The sequence below is a fragment of the Leptidea sinapis genome, chromosome 26, assembly GCF_905404315.1.
Source record: "Leptidea sinapis chromosome 26, ilLepSina1.1, whole genome shotgun sequence".
NCBI lineage: Eukaryota > Metazoa > Arthropoda > Insecta > Lepidoptera > Pieridae > Leptidea > Leptidea sinapis.
This window is the reverse complement of record NC_066290.1, coordinates 1,093,774-1,116,007: the sequence shown is the minus strand read 5'-3', so window position 1 is coordinate 1,116,007 and position 22,234 is coordinate 1,093,774. Positions and strand designations below refer to the sequence as shown.

Here is a 22,234-nt window from a genome sequence, read left to right as displayed (position 1 = left end):
CCGCGGCTAACGACAAATTAAAAAGAGAAATATTAAGTTAGTAGATCACCAGATTAGAAGGATTAAAAGGATTACGGGAGTTAAAGGACTGATTGATTGCGTTTGTTGATGATAACCATTTTGGTACCGCAAACCGTCTGGAAGGTATTTCTAAATGAACGTTATTTTTTATGATCGCCAGTCAATGGGATGCAATACTTCAGTCGGTAGTCTCATGTTCCTTGTTGTCTACACAGGAAGGACAGCAGCGATTTCGTATGGGACCAGTTTGAAAAGTCTGTACCAATGTCGACCTACTTGGTTGCGTTCGTGGTCTCAAGTTTCTCGTATGTGGACAGTCCAAGAGAGTTGTCCAAAGCAAAGTTCAAGATTTGGGCGAGAGATGATGCAATTGACCAGGTGAGTGAGGAACTTTTAATGAGTGCAATTTAGGTTTCACTATCAGATTATTTTACATTATATTTGATAATGATAAACATTATCATAATAATATAATAAAATATTTTTATTCAAAAAATGTTTATTTAGTGAAAGAAACAGCATGAATAATTGTCATGGCGAAATATATTTTTTGGTTTAGTTTTATAACTTCTACGAAAATAGCAATTTTAGGTAGGTAAGTATGTCATACAGCCTGTTCAGAATAAGGCAAATAATATTTTTACTAATTTGACATTTTAATAATAAGACTATTTTTGAAGGACCATAAAATAATTTCAGACAGAATACGCAGCGACAATTGGCCCAAAAGTTTTGACTTACTTTGAAAAGTTCTTCGACGTTCCGTTCCCGCTGCCAAAACAAGACATGTTCGCAATTCCTGACTTCTCCGCCGGCGCTATGGAGAACTGGGGTCTCATCACGTACCGAGAGACAGCTCTGTTGTACGACAAGGATCAGTCTTCGTTTGTGAATAAGGAGAGAGTTGCCGAGGTAAGGTTTAGTAGACAATCTTACTGACACATAATAATATATACACATGATGCCTGTCTCCCAGATCCTCTAAGATCTTACTTGATGTAGGTCAAACAGATGTGGCTAACTAACAGTATTGTGCAGGTGATCGCTCACGAGTTAGCGCACCAGTGGTTCGGCAACCTGGTGACCATGAAGTGGTGGTCGGACCTGTGGCTCAACGAGGGTTTCGCGACATTCATGGCGTCAGTGGGCACCGATGAGGTGGAGCCCAGCTGGAGTGCGCGCCAGTCGCACGCCGTCTCCAACGCCATGACTGTACTCACCCTGGACTCGCTTGAGTCTTCGCATCCGGTGAGTTCCATTTAACGTTTCTAGGCCAAACGTTTTACGTCAAACCAATCCATAAAAAATAGTGCTGAAGTGACACCAGAGCTTCTCTGGGCACAACTTGTCTCTCCGTTCTCACAGTAAACTTGTGACATTGCAGGTATCCGTGGCGATCGACAACCCGAGCCGCATATCGGAGATCTTCGACGCCATCTCGTACCTGAAGGGCGCGGCTCTCATCCGCATGATGACCATGTTCCTCGGCGAGGATGTGTTCCGGCAGGCACTGCACAAGTAACTAGATGTTCAACTTATCAATACTTTTAAATTCCTTTGGGTTTGCTGACTCTGAAGAGAGGGTTACTTTCTCTAAGATATGGTGACAAAGATATGGCTGATCCATCCATGCATCATACTTGTTTATGCCAGGTCGATCCTGCCTTCGAGAACTCCATGTTTTGTATTATAAAGTCAAATCTATTCAGTCTACTCTATAGAGTCTATTACAGTTTGTGCTGTATTATCTATCATAACTTTTGAGGGTTTTTATGATTAAATTACTTTCTTTATTAACATGCTTATGTAAGTTGAAAGTTTGAGTTTTTTTGTTGAAAATAATGATTTGCGAAGATAAAAATATATGCATAAATATTTCACAGAATTATGTCTTATGATATTAATACCATCTTTGAGCTGCAGAAGTAGGCTATTTATAATTTATGTCCATGAGAATGGTTAGGAGAAAACTATGAATAAATAAAAATAATCGTTAAGGAAATTAACATATTACCTGGTGCCTCTCATTATATTATGGAGAGGTAATTTTTATAGCTTGTGAATTTTCTATAATAGAATGTGATGATTAGGGCTCAGATTAATATTTAGATACATGTTTTTAATTTGTAAATGTTTTAGTTTTTATTTATATTTTCCACGTCAATTATGTTATTTAGATTTTAGTTTCACTATTTATTTTTTCCATATTTTAAATATATTTGTGAATATCCACAGGCGGTTGTCTCACTACTTTCTATCATTTGAGTCTCTCGCCCGTTTGCCCACTCTTACTCGTATATAAAATAAATTCAATTAAAAAAATAGCTATCTGTCCACAGCTACTTAATAAAGTATTCGTACAAGAACGCTGAACAAGACGATCTGTGGGCGGAGCTGACGAGAGCCACGCAGCAACATGGCGGCCTCACCAGAAACGTGACTGTCAAGCAGGTGATGGACACGTGGACCAAGCAGACCGGGTACCCGATACTCACCGTCTCCAGAGACTACGGGGATCAATCACTCACCATCTCGCAGGTGAACATTACTCCATATCACACCTCTTGTATTGAAACGACTACCGGTCTGAACCGTCATTTATTACGTTATATGCGGCCGAAGAAGATCCATTACTCCAACATGTTCTAGTGGAGAAGTTGTATTAAATACGAGTTGTTCTTTATTTTTTATTTGGATATTGTAACAACAGACTTGTAAGTTTATGATCAAAATATTGCTAGTCCTAATATACTGTCATATAGACTCCCTGAAATCCCGATGCTATTGATATGTCAACGTGTGCGTTGCTAGTGGTTTATATTACAAATATTAAGTAAATACTAAACGTGGCTGATTGTTTACGACTTGTTAATTATAATCGGTTACAATAATTATAAATAAGCTTTTATTTTCTATCTAGCTGTATTTCCTTATGATATGGCTTTGTCTCTTGCATGCTTTGTTTGTCTGTACGTTGGTATATTGGAATACAATTTACATAAGTTTATTTTACATAATTTCTTTATATAAACTATTTTATGTCATTAATAATTTTATTTAAAGATGTCAAAAAGACGCCGAATAGCTTATTATAATTTGTACTTACTTCGATACTTTTTATTTTATTTATTTATTTATTTATAGCTTTATTTCCTTACATCTATACATTAAGATATTTACTTATAAATTGTATTTGTTAGTATGTGTTAGTATTTCACTATTTTAAATGAAAATACAAATTTTGTTAGTATAATTAGTTATTAATTTCGACATAAGGACCTCCTTTAGCGGTAAAAGCCTCCTCCATTGATTTCCACTTGTTCCTGTCTCTTGCAATTCTTCGCTCTACGCTCCATCTCTTATAAGGCCTGCCTCGATTTCGTTTCCTATTTATAGGGTACCAGTTCGTTACTACATTGGACCATCTTTCATCTTTTGTTCTTTGTATATGTCTAGCCCATTTCCATTTTAAACGTAGAACAGATAAGGCTTTCTTTTGTTATTATTATTTATATATATTAGTTATTTCTTATTGTGACATTTTTAATTTTGTCTCTTATTCTTAGCCCCATATAACTTCTCTTAATTCCTCTCTGACAAACTTTAATTTTTTCTAAGTTTCTATAGGCTAGAGGCCCTGTCTGACAAGCGTAAGTGAGGCATGGCATTAAACAGGTCTCCGTAGCTTTTGTTTTAAGCTTCGTTTGCAAATTTGATTTGAAAATTTCCTTCATCGGCCAGTTTTTGTTCCAAGTGCTTTTAGTTCTACGTTCTATTTCATTCTCATTGCAAGATTTGAAGGATATTACATGCCCTAAGTAAATGTAATCGTCAACATATTCAATAAATTTTGCATTAAGACTCATAGGTACCTGTTCTCTGTTAGACATTATTTTTGTCTTGTCTTGATTTATTTCGAGGCCCACTTTCTTACTTTCTTGGCAGAGTGAGTTTATCATGAATTGCATTTCTATTGGATCTTCTGAGAAAAATACAATATCATCTGCAAACCTGAGGTGTGAGAGAACTTTGCCGTGAAGTTGGAGCCCTTTATCTTCCCAGTTTAGTGCTCTGAAGACTTCCTCTAATACAGACGTAAAAAGCTTCGGTGATAGCGGGTCTCCTTGTTTTACTCCTCTTCCTATTTTGAATGATGGTCCTGGAGTATCTAATTTAATTTTGGAAGTACTTTTTTCATATATCTCTTTGACTATATCAATGTAGTTTGTATTTATAATATAATAATATATAATAATAATAATTCCTTTATTTCAGGCTACATGGCCCATAAAATAAATACCTTATAGTCTAACATACATATGATATATAACTTAGATCTACGTCACATTTTCGCGGCGATGTGAGGCGCGGGTTCGGTAGCTTCCGTCGGGACGCGAACAACAAAAGAGTTGAAGTCTACTGCGTGACGCGTCACCAACTTTTGGACCCCCAACAGGAACCTTGTCTTTTCCACCAAGTACTGAACAATGTCGGAGGCCTTGGTGGTGTGGTGAAAGCGAGAGACGTAGATATACGTCGCTGGGATTACGGGACGCAGGAGCTGGTTCTGTCCTATCGGTGCTGTGCCACATTGGTTATGACAAGGAGGTCTCCTCTTCTTCCGCTCCCCCTTAATGAAGCCATCCTTGTCGGTCAGACCCTTCGACACAGCTCTACAAGCGGGTTCGTTGCGGGCGTGCCCGCTTCCACTTTCTGTCCTCAGCACTGTCCGCTTTCTGGGTTGCTGGCGGATGGCAGTAGCATAGTCACGTTGAGGTGTTGACGTAACGACAGCAGGCGACACCTCCGAGAAGGGAGGAGGTGAGGGACGGGCGGCAAGTACATTACCGCTTACACGTGCGGGCGCAGCGGCCGGTGTCGAGTCGAATTTCGCTGATTCAATACTCGCTGGCGAAGCAATGCAAGCCCCACGTCGTGTGTTGATGTTATTGGCCTCTAATGACCTACTTACAACAGTATTGTTGCGCAAAGTCGCAACTTCAGCTTGCAGGTCCCTAATGGTGTTCTGAGATGCCTCTAATTTCAACACTACTTCTGCCAGGCCTGCCTTGAGGTTTGTGATGTTCTTCAGCAACCTGGTGACGTCGACATGGTCGAAGGTGACGGGCGGTAAGTTGTTCAAGTTCCTTGCCACGAAACACGGTACGTCGTCAGGATCAGTCACCTTCAGGAGATTAATCATGTCCTGAAGACTTCTCTCTCCCCTTTCATCCCTCCTGCGGGACGGCATCTGGTCGGTTTTCATCAAAACCTCGTACAGGAGTGTCTTGGCGTTGATGATCTCCTCGCTCTTGAAATTTGATGCACAGATCTGGATGATGCTGATCTCGTCCATAGTATCAATTGCGTGCTGAAGGAATGCCAGCAATTCGTTGGCTATGAGTTTTTCGGATCTCATAGTCATAATAGCGTGCAGCGGCGGTTGCCGCGCAGATCGCGAATATAAATTATATTCAATATATTAAATAAATTGAGTAATGAGAGATTGAGTCAAAACTTACTTACTTCGATACTTGCAAAAGTATAATTTCATTTCTCTCTTTCTCTTCAGTGTAAGATTGTTTCCATTACATACGTGTTGTTTTATATGCTCCAAAGTGATCGTCATTTAACTAGATTTCATTTTGATTAACTTTTCAGTTTTGAAACGACTAAACTAAGCTTTACGGCGTTTGACCTATAAATACTGGTCCTTTTTCCTATCAGTAGGTTCAAGTCAATGTTTCTAGCATCCCAAAAATACTCACACACGAATTTAATTCTATTACGCTGACGATCCTATTATTATTCCGGTCCAGTCTATTTTCAATGTTTTTCCGTGTAGCTCAGCGTAACCCTCCGTACTCGATGAATTTGTAGCTATTTCGAGAATGATGCATAAGAAGCTCTGGCTTACATGGCTTATGAATGAATGAATTAAAACACTGTATTGCACTAAAAATAATAATTATAAAAGTTATGGCAGCACACTTATTCGACTTTATCGATATTCAGCGATTTGTTCTAGATAATCTCAAGGTGAAAGTAGGAGATCTTATTTATAGCTTATGGTTAAGGCTTATGCCTCTCCTAGGCTAGGCTCCTCTACGGTAAATTTAATCCTCTGTTCCTTAACTTCTCTTTTGATTTCGCTCCAGATCTTTTCTGACATTTTGCCTACAAGGTTTTATTATGATTGCTACGTTTGAAATTTATTTGGTAGTTTCCATTTCGGAGTTTGTGAGGTTTTTCCAGCTCCATTTGTAGTGTTATCAATCTAACTTCTTGGATATTTGTTCCAACAAAAAATACCGATGATTTTGCGAGGGCGTTTAATTGCGAATTATTGTCATAATATTGAATTGCAACAGAAACGCTACTTGTCTCTGGGCACGGGCAGTACGCTGTCGTCGTGGTGGGTGCCGCTGAGTGTGCTGTGCCAGGGTGAGCCTGAGCCGCAGACGGTGCAGTGGCTGGCTGATGATGAGGGGGTGGACCAGGAGTACCGCTACGAGCACGGCGCCGCGCCCGATCAGTGGCTCATCTTCAACTACGACATGATTGGTAATGTTTGTGATAACAAGTGACGCTAAGATAAGATACTCCCTGAATACTACAATATATTACTACAGAGCGGCACCGCAGACATCAGATAAAGAATAACTCAGAGCGCCCTTTCAGCCCATCAAATAGTGCTCGGCTCTGCTGGACGGCAGAACAAGTCCTCGCTGTGGTGGCAACCTGCGTCACAGTAGCCTCTCGCTGGTAACATTTAAGCTTACACGAGCCTACACAAAAAGCCATAAGACTACGATTATTTTAATTCTCTGCGTATATTACATATGCTTGGCAATCTGACTTACATCAGATTTTGTTCATATGTTCGAAGACTTTAATTATTACTTAATTTAAAGCATAACTCTAATTCATTTTGAAAAATATAAAGTAACCAAAGTAAACGCCTTATGAAACGGGCTATCTGCTACTTTGAGCTCTGTCAAGAGCAGTCCAGATGTTTCGATGATTAGCCAGGATAAAAAGACATGAAGTTAGTTAAAGCGTGTTGTTTTGATATTACAAACACACAGTCTTCGCAGCAGTTTGCCCTTGAGAGAGTGATTTGTACAGCGTGGCGGTCCATTGAATGCTGGTTTCACTTAGTCAGTCTATCTCATGGCCGATTTGCCTGGACCTCGTATTGCACGACAAGTTGATGGATTCTCCACGAGCATTCGTAGAATGTGACAGTGAACGATGGACGCTGCTTGATGCGGTTTCTATGAATCTTCTCTGACCAGGATTCCCGCAACTTACACATGGTGCGCGGTATACTTACAGCTCCGTACCGAGTGAACTATGACGAACGCAACTGGAAGCTGCTGACAGCGGGTCTGCGGCGAGACAGCGGTACAGTCCCGGTACTGGCCAGGGTTCAGCTCCTGTCAGACGCTTTCGCCCTCGCCTGGACCAACAGACTGGACTACTCCACTGCTTTAGAGTAAGTTGGAAGTAGATCTTACTAATGAATCATGATATTGTATTTTTATTGTTAAAATTCGTGATAATATAGTTTTATTTTACGACAATAAGGGATGAGACGAACAGATCGTTCAGCTGATAGTAATTGATACACCCTGCCCATTGAACTGCCGCTCAGGATTCTTGAAAAACCCAAAAATTTCTAAGTGGTACTACAATTGCGCTCATTTGCTTGAGACATGTCAAGTCTAATTTGCCCAGTGATTTCACTATCTACGGCGCCCTTCTGACTGGAATACAAAGATGCTTACACATAACTGCTTCACGGCAGAAAAAGGCACTGTTGTGGTACCCATAATCTAGCCAGCATCCTGTGCAAAGGAGCCTCCTGCTAGTTTCTGATAATGATGATATTTAATATGTCTTACAATTAGTTTATTTTGATTTTTTGTGTGTAAAACTTACACTACCAGTACTAATTGAACTCAAATCAATATGATAAAACTAATATATTATGACCATATATATCTACGGGCACTATACTACTACTATATAACCTTATTTTATTTCACAAAGCATGAGTTCGACTGATGAATGATATTTACAGATTGGCGACGTACCTCCAGAACGAGTCAGAATACCTTCCGCTATCCACAGGATTGGGCGCGTTATCCAAGATAGGACACGTTCTCAAACGTAGCCCACACTACGGGGCATACCAGAAGTACGTGCGGAAGTTGATCAGGAAAGCTTACGAGAAGGTTGGCGGTCTTGCCGTGAAGGAGATCGTCAATGGTGATGACTTGAACAGCGTGAAGCTGCAGGTACTGAGTAGTGTTATATTTACTTATACGAGGACCCCATAGCCTACTGCTATTAACTCTGACCTCTAATCTAAAGCTAAAATATTGAAGGATTCGCGAATAGGCTTAGTTCTGCAGCATATGCGGTTAAGAAAATTAGACGGTTAACTGACATAGATACGGCGAGATTAGTATACTTTAGTTATTTTCATAGTATTATGTCCTATGGTATATTGTTTTAGGGCAGTGCGGCCGATATTAATACCATCTTTGTGCTGCAGAAGAGGGTTATTCGCGCGATTTATAACCTAGGTCCTAAAGAATCATTAAGAGAAAAATTTAAAGAAATAAACATTTTGACAGTGTGGGAAAGGTTTTTATAGCATAAACGATTTTCTTAATGACACCATGGACTGGGAATAAAGCGAACACCCTCAGGCTCTTTAATTATAAATGTTTATTGTACGATATCACATTGTAATCCATATTTTATATTTAAAAAAAAGCCCGCTGAGTTTCTTGCGTCCATTCTTCTCAGGTCTGAGGCAGTCTCTTTTGAATGGGTGGTAGTTTTTGAAGTTCAATAAGTGATTTTAAATAAAAATATTTGAATTTGAATTTGAAAAAAGGTTTTGGGTTGCGGTCCGATATTGTTTTAAGTATATCATTATTTGGCACCAACAGTACAGGCTGTACCAAGTTTGGGGCTACATCATTTGTGTGAATTTGATTAGATTATTAAAATTATTACCTTACAACAAAATTTTAATATTAATTTCGAACATTTATAGGAGAATAACATTTTCCCTTTTGAAATAATAATAATAAAAAATCTTAAATGACGTTAAAAAGTGTGATAATATGTTCGTCGAGAAGATTAAGTGATCCTCACTTTTGGGTTTAAATATTTATACCAAAATTCTTTAACGGGACTCGAACCTGCGCCAACCATCTGAGTGACGCACCGATCATAAATCTTGATATGCGTTTTATTGTACGAAAATGGTACGAAGGGAGCGAATATCTCGCACAAAGGTATCTATGTAGTATATCTATGTAGATACATACCAAGCTGTTAAAAAAGTGAGAAAACGAGAACATCCGCCACATTTTGTAAAGAGGTATCATCTGCCCATAACTAAATGAATAAATAACAGTGAAGTATCGCATAACGACCTGCAGTGAGGGGAAATAAATGCTATGTGCAATTTCTGCTATACGTCTATGATTTCGGAGAGAAGGGAAGAAATATCAAAAGGCCTGTAGATAGCCGGCACGAACTGTAACCTTTTTCTAGAATTGGATGGAAAAAGGCCGACTTACCTAAGTCCAGGACTACGCTTTTTTAGTATGAGTGCCGGAATAAACGCGTTGGCACCGGTGCTCGGGGGCGCGCGTATGGGAGTATTGGTATCAAGCCCGTTCAACTTCTTAACGTCAAAGAAAAACGTGCCCAGAAAGATTGACCAGATGATTAGCCTCATACGGCAACCTCATATGCAACAAAGACAGTGTAGTTTTAAACAACATCTAGAACTTGCATATTCCATATGGGTGACTTGAAAGGTGCTTGCCGATTTTGACGACGTGATTACATTTTGCATGTGCTATTTGCCGCTTCAAGTCACTAGAGGCAAGGTTGTATTCCCTCTTAGAAATTTACAGTTTGATCTACTTGTCGGTGGCAGATCACAACGGCACAGCCACTTCGAAAAGGAAAGGGACAGTAATCTGCCCCTGTTGGGACTAAACAACTGAGAGTCAGCTCGACTCTTGATATCAACTTGCTTACACCAGATACAGATTACAACCAGCTAAAGTGTTTTCTCAATATACACATTCATACCTTTCTTGTATGGGTGTCAACTGATCAAAACATTGGATCTAAAAGTACGTTGGATGAATTAATTAATTTTGACATTTGGTTAGGTGTTGATGAGCGATGCAGCTTGTGCAGCAAAGTTGCCCGGTGCTGAGGAGAATGCTATTGAGCTGTTCCAGGAGTGGATGAACGTCGACAATCCGGACGAATATAACCCGTAAGTTCTTTCACATTTATTAAACGATTTTGTTCCATATCAAACAAATAACAATAGGTAACAATTATAATGAAATTTTGTTATTTAGCCTAATTAAAGTTCTTGCTCCAATTGATTTCCCCTATAGCGTACGTAAAGTAGCATTCCTTTTCTGAGTTATGACTTAATTACCGAAGTGTTCAAATGATTCCGCAACGCATTTGATGCATTTACAATTCTTGTTTTGCGTTCCGCTGATGAAACAAGCATGACTTCTTAAACTAGGGATTCAATGTGACCCCAGATATAAAATCAAACGGCGTTAAGTCCGGACTCCTTGCAGGAAACGGAATGGGTCCTCCTTGCCTTATCCAATGATTTTGAAAATGGCTATCGAGCCATCGCCTAAAATTGACACCGAAATGTGCATCCGTCTTGCTGGTATATCATGTTTTGCCTTGTACTCTAAGGCACGTTTTCGATGAATTTAATCATTTCATTTATCAAAAAAAAATCTAACAGGAATACGTCGATATACCAATAATCCTGTATAGAGTAAAATAGCCTATTAACTTAGTGTGTTTGAGAACAGATTGGATTGATATAAACACTAATGTTAGTGAGTATGTATGTACATACAGAATATATCAATTAACACCGTGTCTGACATGGGCAAGCTGCCGACTTTTAAAAAGACACGCCTATTATTTTATTATCTTCAAATACTTGCGTACTGTACTTTTGTTTTTAGCTCAAATTTCAATAGCACATAATAAATAGAATTCGAAACATAATTTATACACCATAATTTGAATGACGTCGTTGTCCAAAGAACTTTTTTCTTTTTATTCTATTTTATTATTATTATTATTTTCTTCCACGTATTTTACGTGACGTTTTTTCCTGATGGTATGGCACTAATATTTACAAGCGTGTACTCTCATGGCCGGCTAGTCCAACCATTTCATTATTTAAAATACAAGCACTTCACTTGGTATGAGATTATTTATGAGAGAGAGTTGAGAGGTATTATATGAGATAATAATTATTAAAACCTTACTCTGAGATCCAAAAGCAACAAACAAAGTGAAATGTCGTTTCTTCAGCAAACATATGTACTAAATACACAAAATAAATTAATAATTGATGGCAGTATCCCCCTGGACCTGCGCTCGACGGTGTACTGCGTGGGCGTGAGGCGTGGGTCGGTGCGAGAGTGGCGCTTCGCCCTGGAGCGCCGGCGCCGCGTCAACTCGGCCGCCGCGCGCGACCACCTGCTGCGAGCACTAGCCTGCTCGCGGGACGTCTGGATACTGTCTCAGTACGTACCGACTGAAGCATTTCGCATTCAGTTGCTGGACAGTTGGAATTCATATGGACCTAGGTTTATTAGACGGTCTCACGATAAGAAAGACATAGTGAGGAATCCTAAAATGAATTTTTTTGGTTGAGTATAAAGTAACCACACACACAGGGGCTCAATGAGCCGTTTTTTTTTATATGTGAGGGGGCAAACGGGCAAGAGACTCACGGGATGGGGAGAGGTGAGGCAACCGCCCATGGACATCCGCAACAACAGGTGTGTCAAGAAATGCGTTGCCGGCCTTTAACACCTTAAAGTGGCCCACCGGAGTATGCTTTTTTCTTGAAGGTCCCTAAGTCGTATCTGTTCGGGAAGACCGCTGCCGGTAGTTGATTCCACAAAGTGGCTGTGCGAGGCAAGAAATTTCGAAGAAAACGCTCGGTTGTGGAATGCCAGACGTCTACGTGATACGGATGGTACTTTGCACGTAATGTCCGATGGTGGAATTCGGCCGCTGGAATCAACCCGAACAGCTCCTCTGAGCACTCCCCGTGATAAATAAAAGGGGTAGAAGATGCAGAGAGAACTCACATCTCTACGCAATGCTAGAGAATCAACCGATCGGAGATGACTTGATCGTCGATGATTCGAGCCGCTCTTCGTTGTATGCAGTCAAATAGAAGAAGCTGGTACTGGGGAGCACCCGCCCAGAGATGAGAACAGTACTCCATGTGGGGCCGAATTTGCGCCTTATAAAGTTGCAGGCGGTGGCTTTTAGTGAAGTACTGTCTCGCCTTACTGAGTACACCAAGCTTTTTAGAGGCCAGTTTGGCCTTCTCTTCCAAGTGACCACGGAACTGAACGTCGCTCGATATATCGACGCCAAGTATGCCAATATAGGCTGTGGCAGTTAGAGGAGTGATCTCGAATCGAGGGGATACGACAAAGGGAGACTTTTTAGTGGTGAACGCACAAACTTGTGTCTTCTTGGGGTTGAATTGGACTAAATTTTGTCGGCCCCATTCCGAGACTTTGCAAAGCATAGTCTCGATTTCAGACACAAGTTTGTTCCGGTTCTCGTCGACGCTATCCCGGGACATGTTGGCACGGCCGGTGTAGGAAGCATACCCCGTGCTGTCGTCTGCATAGCAATGAATATTGCTGATTTGCAGAATATCATTGATATGCAAAAGAAACAGCATAGGGGATAGCACACAGCCTTGCGGGACACCAGCGTTTATGGGTTTTAAGTCGGAGCATGCACCGTTGATAACAACCTTGATGCTCCGATCAGCCAATAAGCTACTGACCCATTTGCACAACTTCTCGGGAAGCCCATAGGATGGCAGTTTCGCTATAAGCGCTTTATGCCACACCCGATCAAAGGCCTTCGCTATGTCCAAACTCACCGCTAACGCCTCTCCCTTCGACTCAACCGCTTGCGCCCATTTATGGGTGAGGTACGCAAGAAGATCACCAGAAGAGCGATCCTGGCGGAAACCGTACTGGCAGTCGCTGATCAGCTGGTGCCCCTCTAGGTATCCCAAGAGCTGGCGGTTGATGATCGACTCCATTACTTTGGAGAAAATGGAGGTAATGGCAATGGGGCGGTAGTTGGACGGATGTCGAGTTGGACGCGAAGAGGGAGCCCAGGAGATCAGCTTTCTCTTTCGCGTCATGGGCCAGCGAGTCATCATCCCTGTACAGTGGCGGAATGGCTGGCTAGCAGAAGTTTCCTTGGACAGCCTTGGCAAGTGACCAGAACGCACGAGTTCCCGAGGGAAGGCGTGCAAGTCTCTCGCCAATTCTGCCAATGTGCTTCGACTTCGCGTCAGCAATAACTCTTTTGAAGGACCTGGAGGCATGATTGAAGTGTTTTTTAAGTTCGCTGGAATTCACATCCTTAGATACCACCGCATTGACCCAAGCCTGATAGCACTCCTGCTTTCGGCGAGAGGCCATTTTGCAGGAGCGGTCAAACCATGGTTGGGACCTGCCACCGATAGGCACAGAGGAGGATGGAATGAAGAGTTCCATATCTTGTAGTACCACATCAGCAACAGCGTCAGCAGCGGCATCTGGATCTCCCAGCGAAAAACAGACCTGCCTCCACGGGTAGGATGCAAAAAAGTACCGCATCTCGTCCCACTCTGCTGACCTATAGTGCCACACGCGGCGACAGCCTAAGAAGCGGGGCCGTGTTAGGCGCGTGATCGGCACGGTGCTCCGGATCAGGCAGTGGTCCGACGATCCCAGAGGAGGGTCAACGGAAACTAGGTAGCCGTCCGGATGTGAGGTCAACAGAAGGTCCAACAGTGAAGGTGTATGATCTTGCACATCTGGGATTCGCGTTGGCGCAATAACCAGTTCCGTCAGACCATATGCTAAGGCGAAGTCGTGAACAGATCTCTCTGCATGATCGGTGGTTCGTGAGCCTAGCCATTCGGCGTGGTGGGCGTTAAAATCGCCAAGAAACACGATCTCTGCAGTGGGAATCTGCTCCAACAGGGAATCTGTAGCCATTTGGATGTGTTCGAGGAGCCGGTCAGTCTCTGCGTTACCGCTATGGGACCTATACAGGCATGCGTAGATTCGCGGATGGTCTTCGCAGTCTACACGCAGCCAGATGATGGATAGATCCTGTCCTTCAAGAAAACTCAGGCGTCGAGAACAGACATCCTCCCTGACGTAAACGCACACGCCAGCCCGTGGTATAAAGGAGTGTTCCAAATTATACCCCGGGTAGGAAAGGTAAGATGAATCAGCCAGGGAGGATATCTGTGTCTCGGTTAAAAAGAGCAGGGCCAGCTTTGCCGTCTCCAGGTGAAAGTGGACGGCATTTAAATTTGAGCGAAGCCCCCTGATGTTGCAAAAATCCACAGCGAGTGTGGAGGAGGGTGGGTTGAGCCTCCTGCTCTGTTTGCCCCGAGTCAGCGCAGATTTGCCCCCTCCAGAATACGCGGGGCAGCCTGGGCAACCACTGTTAGGTACAGGCCCTAATTGTGGACGCTCAGGGACGGATTCTCCAGGGCTGCATAGCCTGGTGCCGTCCTGGAGTAGTCTCTTTTTAGTGTGTGCTGCCATTTGTATTTGGGAGGGGGGTGTAGGCCTCCGGATACCCCACTTACCGGACGAAACACAGCGGCATAGCCGCTATTTCACGCCGGTTTCGAGCCAGTTTCGTTAAGGGAAACGTTTTCAGACATAGGTGTCCGACTGTTTTATAAAGGCGATGTAGTTATAAGCTCAATAGAGCTTTATTACAGAGCCTTATAGAGTGTACTTACCTTAAATACTCCTGGTATTGACTATCCATCACGTGTAAGACCCCAGGCGTTTGTCTTCTCTAATATTATAAGAGACCTGGTGAACAGAACAGCAAAAAATCTAGTAATTTTTCGCGAATGTTTGTGTTTGGGTTTTCAAATGTCTTCACATTTGAGGTAGAACGATATTACCTTCGAATTCGAAATTTTGAGAGATTTAATAATGTTCAAGTATTAAAAGTTTCATATTTATTAGAGTGAGATTTTATTTAATGTTATTTTTGGTTGGTGTGTACTATTACGCTCGCGGAGCACTGAATATGAATCATAATTTTAATATAATGAAATAATTATTGTAAGTCGCAGGAAATGTAGTCCTACTAATAATAATAATTTTTATTTAAAATTCCTTAACCTGTTAAATATATAATATTTTTTTATACGAATGTAAGAGTAAGAAATCTTAAAGTTTTATTATTAATTCTTGTTAACCTGGTAATCTTGATAACATAAATATAACTGTTACTCGTACACAGATACCTAGAGTGGGCCATAACTGACGGGTCAGAGGTCAGGCGGCAGGACTCTGCGTCAGTTTTGGCAGCCATCACCTCGTCGGAGGTCGGCTACTATGTCGCCAAGGACTTCATCTACACCCGCATTAAAGATATTCATAAAGCGTATGTATTTATTAAATTATAAAATTATAATTGGATCGCCAAATAAGACTAACACAGGTATAGAGCCTCTTGCTGCTGGACAGCTGATAAAAACAGGCCAGGAATATTACTCTAGTGTGCGTGACAAGCTAGGTTTTCACTCGTCATTTGTAAGTCACTTTGTGTCAGTGTTAGTGTGCGTGCATTGCCTAAATAAAGGTTATCTGTCAATCTTGACATTTCGACGTTTTCACAGCTGTCAGTCTATCTAGACATATAGATGATTAAGAACAAACACATAACGTACACAAAAAATTGTAACAGTTTGTAGGCAATAAAATACTTTAATAAAACAAATCAACATGTTACAAAGAAATTACACTAATGAATGTCGAAGAACAGCTCGTCACTAGAACGAGAATGTAATGTACTAGTTAACAATGAACTGCCTATGTAGTTACATAGTACATTACATTATATAACAATAAAAAACATATCGCAATAAATGAAGTAAGTAGTATTTGAGGACCCTTATAGACCAGTGCTTAGTAACCCTGTCTACTGATAGATGTCACTGGTTCGAATCTCGGTAGGTGCAAACATTTATAAGATGAATATGTATGTTTGTTTCCAAGTTATGGATGTTATATGTATTTATGTATGTTTAAGTTAGTATATTGTATTAAATATATCGTTGTCTTGTACCTATAGCATAGTAAAGTTAAAACAAAGAATAATTTCTAATCCAATCGTCATAATACCTCTCGTTATTCGACTGTTGTAAGTTTTATAATTATAATATATTATTTGTTTTATATTTACAGTCTCAACCATGGGCGGCGTCTGGGTACGATCATAAAGATACTTCTAGACCAGTTCACGACACAGAAAGACTTAGATGAAGTAAGTTATATATATCTTTATTCTGTCATTTAGATTCTGATTTTAAACTCACACCTCTATCTGACTCTCAGTTTCTATGATATGATTTGAATAAATATTTATTGTGTATGGACAAAAGTTAAAGAGATTACAAATTAGGTATTATCATACCCTCATAGTGTTCTATTTTCAAATACCGTTAATGTTCTTAAAAATAGTTGTGTTACAAACGGCAATCCCAGAAACTTTCAGCGTGGCCGACGTATTCTTGATCTTCAAAATGGCTGAATAAATTTAAGGAACATACGTGTGTTCTGGTGGGTACGTTATGTTTTAACGTATAATAGGATCCAGCAGTTTAATATTTTCTCATATCAGAACATAAATAATTATAACCCATAATTTTACTCCCCTCCCGTCATCAGTTCAACCACCGCAATTTTTCTGAGTCAAATTTTGATTCTATTTCATTCTCTGCACTAATTTTGGCATCCCGTGTTGTCGTGCTGGATCGCTTAGAATACCATCATTGATATCTTCTCATCTTTCTATGTAGGTCTTCTATCACTTTTTTACATTCATTTTATAGAGATTTTTGGAAACATTTTTCAAATTCCAGTCCAATCACCAACCACACCAAACCTAGTCTAACCTGCTCGGTCTATCAAAGACAAATATGCGAAATGGCTGATATTGACAACATGTATGTAGTGTATGTAATGTATGTACGTAATCTCTGTTTGTAATCCTCAGTTCCTGAAGTGGTCGGAAGAGAACTCCAAGTACCTGGAGGAGGCTCGGCTGTCAGTGTCACAAGGCGTGGAGAAGGCGCGCGTCAACATCGCGTGGCTCGAGCGGAACAAGGCGCTGGTCCTCACCAAGCTGCGGGAGTACGCTGCGTAAGAGCTCTGTCTACAGCGCACGTTACCACCGCGGCCAAACACACCCACAGTTCCACTTTGTAAAGTCATTTCGGTGACATAAATTGTTGCAACAACCAGCAGATTAACAGGGTACGCGAATAACATTTACTATCCTAAGTATATCAGTTAGTCACATTATTTTAATATTTAGGTATATTGAATGCAAACAAAAACAAACTATAAAAAATAAAAACAAAATATCTATATCAAGGCCATTATTATCACATCTATTGCTTGCAACTTCAGTATATTGAAGCCCTTAAGAGTTCGTTCTCATATTTAAGATACAACTTATTTTCCAAGTGTTAAAGTTTTGAAACTCCAGTAACATAATAAACCTCGTAAATTAAATTATTTCTAGTTTATTAATTTAAAATTACCAGCGTCCTACACTTGTTTTATTACTACACTATTTGTTTGCACACTCATAAATTATAAGTAGTAAGAAGTAAGCGCTAAAGACAACTTCTGTCACGTGACTTTCGTTTGCTTTGTGGTTTGTTTTTTTTTTCATACACTCACATCACTTCCGAAATAATTGTTATTTAAAATTGTAAAACAAATGTATTTCTGTGTCTATTTTCTTCTATAACGTATCAAAAGAAACAAAAATAATATAATAATTGTATTAAAATATAACTTATAAAGTGGAACTTTGGGTAACTAATGGAATGCTTGAGAAGCACTTGCATTAATCTAGGTGAGCACACACAGCAGCACAAAAACTTTAATAAAATTACAATGTTTTGCCATCGAGAGAACGTAGACAATAATATTGTATAAATATAGTTTGCTTTTAATAACTGACAATACTTCAAGCTCTGTTGAGTCTTAGCACTTGGCAGTCACATTGTTCGTTGATGCTCTCTGTAGTTATTAAACAGTAGAACCTCTGTAAGTCGAACTATAAAGGAGACGCGAGATAATTTTAATTATAGACTTTTCGTTTTATGTAAAATATCGGCTTAGATAAATATCATTAGGAATTATTCGACTTGCAAATAAAATTCAAATAAAATTAGTAATTATAAGCACCCAAAAATCAACATGTGACCTGCAAACAAGCACAATATGTTACAATCAGCCGTAACATATTTCATCATATATTGGTTATATATATCATTTTATTGGTACTCTATATAACTCGAGGTACATATCAAATGATCTAGTTGTGATGGTTGCAAAATTAAACTTCGTAATTAGAGATACATACCAAATTTCTCGAATAGTAAAAAATTCGAACTAATTCAAGTTTTGGGGCTTGAAGGGAAGTTAGCGAGTGTCTGATGTTTTCGAGCTTAAAAGTTCTTCTTTAGTAATAATAGAGTATCATTTAGTGGTTGGTTATATTTGGGTACTTATTATTATTATTATTGTTGATATGTCATCACGATATAAAACGCTTAAGTATTGCTAGATTGATTTATTTAAAATAATATGAGTTACTGTAGTAATGAGTAGCGTAAAATGAGTATATCGTAGAAAGCTGCACTGAGATACTTAATATTGAATTGTAAATGTATATTAATTGAACATAGAGATCTAATCTGCGCAGTAATTTGATATTGAACTTTTGAATGATATTTTCAAGTTTTTAATAATTAATAATAATCTTGGTGTCTATGGGCTAGTGTAGGTAATTCTAAGGTATTACTATTATATTGAGCTGATGCTTTTCATTCAAAATAGAGATTAACGTGTGTTTGTCTATGGCGTAGTAGGGCCATATGAATCTCAGATTGATCATACACTGGAATATTATTTGCGTGCTGAGACACCTACAAAGCTATCCATAGTATTTAACACAGACCTTGTATTTTTTTCCACAAAGAAAACTTAAAAAAAATGTGTAATTGTAAATTAAGATGGCGTTTATTTTTATTGTTTTTTTTTTTTCAAGTAGCAATGAAACAGAGGCTGAGTATACGGCGAAAAGAAGACCGATATTATTTGAGTCACTGTACGCGATACATAATATATCAACGCATAATAATATGTGATAACTTATATATTTTGTTACAATAGCAATCCTGTGAGATGGTTAACATGTTATTTTCATATTATACATATATAATCATCTGATTTTTTGTTAAAATTATTCATTTTTATTATAACTAATATATATTCGTATTTTATTTGTTTTTTTCTTCACATGTTTTTGTATTTAAAAGTATTTGTCTTTTTTTAAAACACAATACAATGACTTGGTAATCAGGTGGTAAACAAAGAGAATATCATACATAAACCTACAAGTTATTTAGGTAATAACATAATTTTACTTACATTTTAATTAAGACTTATCAGTACCCTAAGAATATATAGAGTATTATTATATATTAATTAATTCACTTTAATTATAGCTACGGAAACTTCTACATTTCAAATGTAAAATTCAAATAAAATTTGAAAACAAAATTTTATCAACGATGCGGGGCTTGAACCCACGACCTCTGGCGTTCCGTGCCCTGCTCTCCCGACTGAGCTAACCGTCCGAGTGACGCATCGTCATAAAATCTTGTATGCTTTGTTCAACTCTCAGGTTGTGGCTTCATCTACAGGATCTACTTTACAGTTGATAACCTGCTCAACCCAATATTTGCATATTAGGAAATTGACTTGAGATGTCGCTCTTGGTGTCGGTCGTGGGTTCGAGCCCCGCATCGTTCATAAAATTTTGTTTTCAAATTTTATTTGCGTATTAATCCTAGAAGTGAGACTTTAAAAACATAACAAATTGTTTAAATGTAAAATTATTTATTACCTAGGTATATATATTTTTTGAACTTTAAATAGAAAAATATGTTATTATATTTTCTTAGCTAACATACTCTGATCTTTTGACATGCGACAATCTTGGAGGTTTATGTCTGGTATTGTTTCCGGTTTGTGGCAAGACATATGGTATTGAATATTCCGTCCAAACTGGGCTATGAGTGTCATTTTGAGAAATTATTTATCATCACTATGTAATATTAATCTTGTTTTATAAGAATAAATATGCCCAAGACTCTTGTTTTTTTTTATTAAGTAACCTCTACCAGTATGAAAGTTTCTCAAATAATTGCAGGTACTTAGTTAAAATTTTTGGGAATCTCCCGAATTTTAGAATTGTCAAGGCATAAAATATGTAATGACAGGAGGTAGCATTTATAAGCGGTGTTTATTTATAATGTGGCTTTAACAAATCCCGCTCATGAAACTTAGATTTTCCAACTTGATGGGATAAACGGACAACTGACCTACGGGAACCTACCATTTTCATAATTACTGCATCCTTTACCCATCCATACTGAAGCATATGTCAGCCAACCCTATCCATGAAGTTAATGTGTTTTGGTCCGTTAGTTTGTCCGATGGTAATTCATTTTCTTCACGAAGTCATTCAGGATCCGACTGCGCGGTTCATAATGTTTGTGACAGAATCTACATCTGGGATTATCAGTAAGATATACTTACAATATTTTAACGTTTAGACAAACACAGCGTGCGAGAGAAGAACTTCTCTAGCAGAGATACTTTATTGAATTTATTGCTACTGTAACTGAGCCTGTCAGCCACGTTTGGCTTCAGCTCCACAGTATTTTGAATATGATTGAACCAAAATTGGTCACGAAGACTCACGGGTAGTATATTATAAGGCTGAGATCTATAGTGCATACATAGTCTTTGCTCAGACTTTACTCACGTAAAACATAGCTAACTGTAAGCTTAGCATAATCTTTTATTTCGTCTTTTAGTCATGTGACAGCTGAAATTATACTGAGCTTTAGTTAAGATAGTCGAATACAAAAGTCAAGTTCACGTTTTATTACAATCAGCAAAGTTTTACGTAGGTAAGTAAAGTCTGAGCAGTCTAAAAAAACTTAAGTTTTTATCCTGCTTTTTTATATGAACAGATACGCAACTAGCTGTTTCGACTTTGGGATCAATTTTCATGAATTCCATCGAAATGTAATGACGAAATTGACAGATACTACTTTTTGCTTATTTATGAAATAATCTGTAGATGCCATTGAAACAGGTCATTAACCCGTGGTGCCCGTTTTATTTTTGCAAGAGTGAATTAATTATAATGTACGTTACACACTTGTTTACATTTAATGATAATTTCTTATCGCAACCGCATGGCAAAGGGACACATATATCTATATATCTATCTTCTTTCAGAGATTACACAGACAGTCTAACCTTAAGGATAAAACATAGAGGATTTCAATCCAGTGCCGCTGTTCGGAGTCAGTTGAGGATGTCAACTTTTTTATTTGTACCCTGCTTGAATGCTTTCATTTATTTATTATGTATATAAAAACCTTACATCACAATTTGATGATTTTTATTATAGATTTCGTATTTAATAAAAAACCTCCATTCCTTAACATCGATAAATTAATTAATAAGCGACACGAAGCGATGTCACTACAGATCATAAATACATTATAACCAAGCAAGACGCTAAAAAACAAAATGGCTGCCATCGGATAATGTACACTACCGGCCGTTCCCAATATTCAGTCTATCTCCGGTTGTGGCTTACATGAGATAAAAATCGGAACTATCGTTGACTTTTCTGTCCCAATAAACTTATCGACGGTAACTCATCTTATCCTTACACGCTGTCTGTCAATGGGAGGACGCATAGCTTACCAGTGATAGAAGTTTGTATGGAAATTGCAATTCACGCGTCCCAATATAAGGCGATAAGAATAACTTATCGGTTATATTATTAACAGCTAATTACTGACAGTAGAAGGTAGTAATTTATCTGTATCTGTAGATAGTATATTGGGAACGGCCGTACGACAACAAAGTATAAGTGGGGGCAGACTGACTAATACGTACTTCATAATTGATATAACACTTAATTTAACTAGTACCTTAAC

The 22,234-nt window shown here is 39.0% G+C and overlaps 1 protein-coding gene across 6 annotated transcripts in view; it reads left to right on the top strand.

Moving 5' to 3' along the window:
* The window catches only part of LOC126972286 (aminopeptidase N-like), a 51,609-nt gene extending 29,932 nt beyond the window's left edge, over positions 1–21,677 (top strand). Inside the window, exons 6-19 of one of the 6 annotated variants that reach the window (XR_007731111.1) lie at positions 237–399; positions 721–933; positions 1,060–1,269; positions 1,406–1,539; positions 2,361–2,559; positions 6,393–6,585; positions 7,360–7,519; positions 8,108–8,324; positions 10,233–10,342; positions 11,475–11,642; positions 15,427–15,570; positions 16,374–16,452; positions 17,185–17,444; positions 21,522–21,641. Coding sequence is in view for 4 of the 6 variants with exons in the window: in XM_050818931.1 (XP_050674888.1) it covers positions 237–399; positions 721–933; positions 1,060–1,269; positions 1,406–1,539; positions 2,361–2,559; positions 6,393–6,585; positions 7,360–7,519; positions 8,108–8,324; positions 10,233–10,342; positions 11,475–11,642; positions 15,427–15,570; positions 16,374–16,452; positions 17,185–17,330; positions 21,522–21,660 (2,275 nt within the window). In the remaining 2 variants the exon portion in view is untranslated. Of the gene's footprint in view, positions 1–236; positions 400–720; positions 934–1,059; positions 1,270–1,405; positions 1,540–2,360; positions 2,560–6,392; positions 6,586–7,359; positions 7,520–8,107; positions 8,325–10,232; positions 10,343–11,474; positions 11,643–15,426; positions 15,571–16,373; positions 16,453–17,184; positions 20,365–21,521 lie in introns of those variants that run through there. The other 5 variants (XR_007731110.1, XM_050818931.1, XM_050818930.1 and 2 more) reach the window with 5 other exon arrangements.
* Positions 21,678–22,234: the final 557 nt, after the last annotated feature.